General features: G+C 49.5%; 1 protein-coding gene across 1 annotated transcript; it reads left to right on the top strand.

Annotated features, from left to right (window-relative positions):
* The first annotated feature begins 7 nt into the window (after nt 1-7).
* On the top strand, nt 8-625 carry LOC104273693 (olfactory receptor 14J1-like). The gene has a single exon (XM_009869094.1). It carries the CDS (start codon nt 8-10, stop codon nt 623-625), a length of 618 nt encoding a protein of 205 aa, XP_009867396.1.
* Nucleotides 626-1,257: the final 632 nt, after the last annotated feature.

Raw genomic sequence — 1,257 nt, forward strand, 5'->3', positions numbered from 1 at the left:
CACTGTCATGGCCTATGACCGCTACGTGGCCATCTGCCAACCCCTGCACTACGGGACCCTCCTGGGCAACAGAGCTTGTGCCCACATGGCAGCAGCTGCCTGGGCCAGTGGGTTTCTCAATGCTCTCCTGCACACGGTCAATACATTTTCAGTGTCCCTCTGCCAGGGCAATGCTGTGGGACAGTTCTCCTGTGAAATCCCACACATCCTCAAGCTCTCCTGCTCACACACAGACTACCTCAGGGAAGCTGGGCTTCTTGTGGTTAGTGTCTGTTTAGCATTCGGATGTTTTGTTTTCATGTTGGTGTCCTATGTTTGGATCTTCAGGGCTGTGCTGAGGATCCCCTGGCAACAGGGACGGCACAAAGCCATCTCCACATGTCTCCCTCACCTGGCCGTGGTCTCCCTGTTTCTCAGCTCTGGTTTCCTTGCCTACCTGAAGCCCCCCTCCATGTCCTCCCCATCCCTAGACCTGGTTGTGTCAGTTTTGTACTCGATAGTGCCTCCAGCAGTGAACCCCCTCATCTACAGCCTGAGGAACCAGGAGCTCAAGGACGGCATTAGGAAAGTGATTTCAGGGGTATTTCTCATTAAGAATAATCTTCCTTTTGCGCACAACAAATGACTCTTGTGGTTTCCCTTTGCAGGCCTGTACTTACTTTATCATTAGCATTTACATTATTTTCATTTGCAATTATTTTCATTGTTACCTCTTGGTTCTCTCTTACTAAATAAATGTCTGCACTTACCTCACTTCTCCAGATGAATGATCCTGCTCTGTCTCATATTTCAACCTTGTAAAAATGTGTCCAACACTTCACTTAGACATAACATGGCACTGAGGGAGAAGATATGAGGGGGAAGGAGGGACCCTGGCTGGGCAGAAAGGGTGTTTCTGCTGTTGAAAAACTGTTGTGTGATACAGGGATGCTGAGAACTCTGTATAACCATTACAACAATTGCAGAAGGTCCCTTTGAATGAGGACATCAAAGCAGCATTTACCTGAAAGGGAAGGAATCTCGCTTTCACGTTATCACTCTTAATTTTTTTGATTTGGTGAGGAAGAGGAAATTGGAATCTATTTCTCTGTTCTTTTCAGGCAGCAAGACTTGAGCCCTCATTAGCCCTTGCCTGAGCTGCTACTCATGCCCTGCCCCTCCCTGAGCTGCCAGGAGGGGTCTGTAGGGCACAGCTGAGCCCCCAGCAGAGGGCACGGACTCTGGGAGCAGGGACAGAGAGGAGACCTGGGCACAGAG

The sequence above is a fragment of the Apaloderma vittatum genome, unplaced genomic scaffold, assembly GCF_000703405.1.
Source record: "Apaloderma vittatum isolate BGI_N311 unplaced genomic scaffold, ASM70340v1 scaffold6075, whole genome shotgun sequence".
Classification (NCBI taxonomy): domain Eukaryota; kingdom Metazoa; phylum Chordata; class Aves; order Trogoniformes; family Trogonidae; genus Apaloderma; species Apaloderma vittatum.

What these genes read in the sequence shown, in the direction of transcription:
- LOC104273693 (XM_009869094.1), top strand. Translation starts at nt 8, where the DNA reads ATGGCCTATGACCGCTACGTGGCCATCTGCCAACCCCTGCACTACGGG.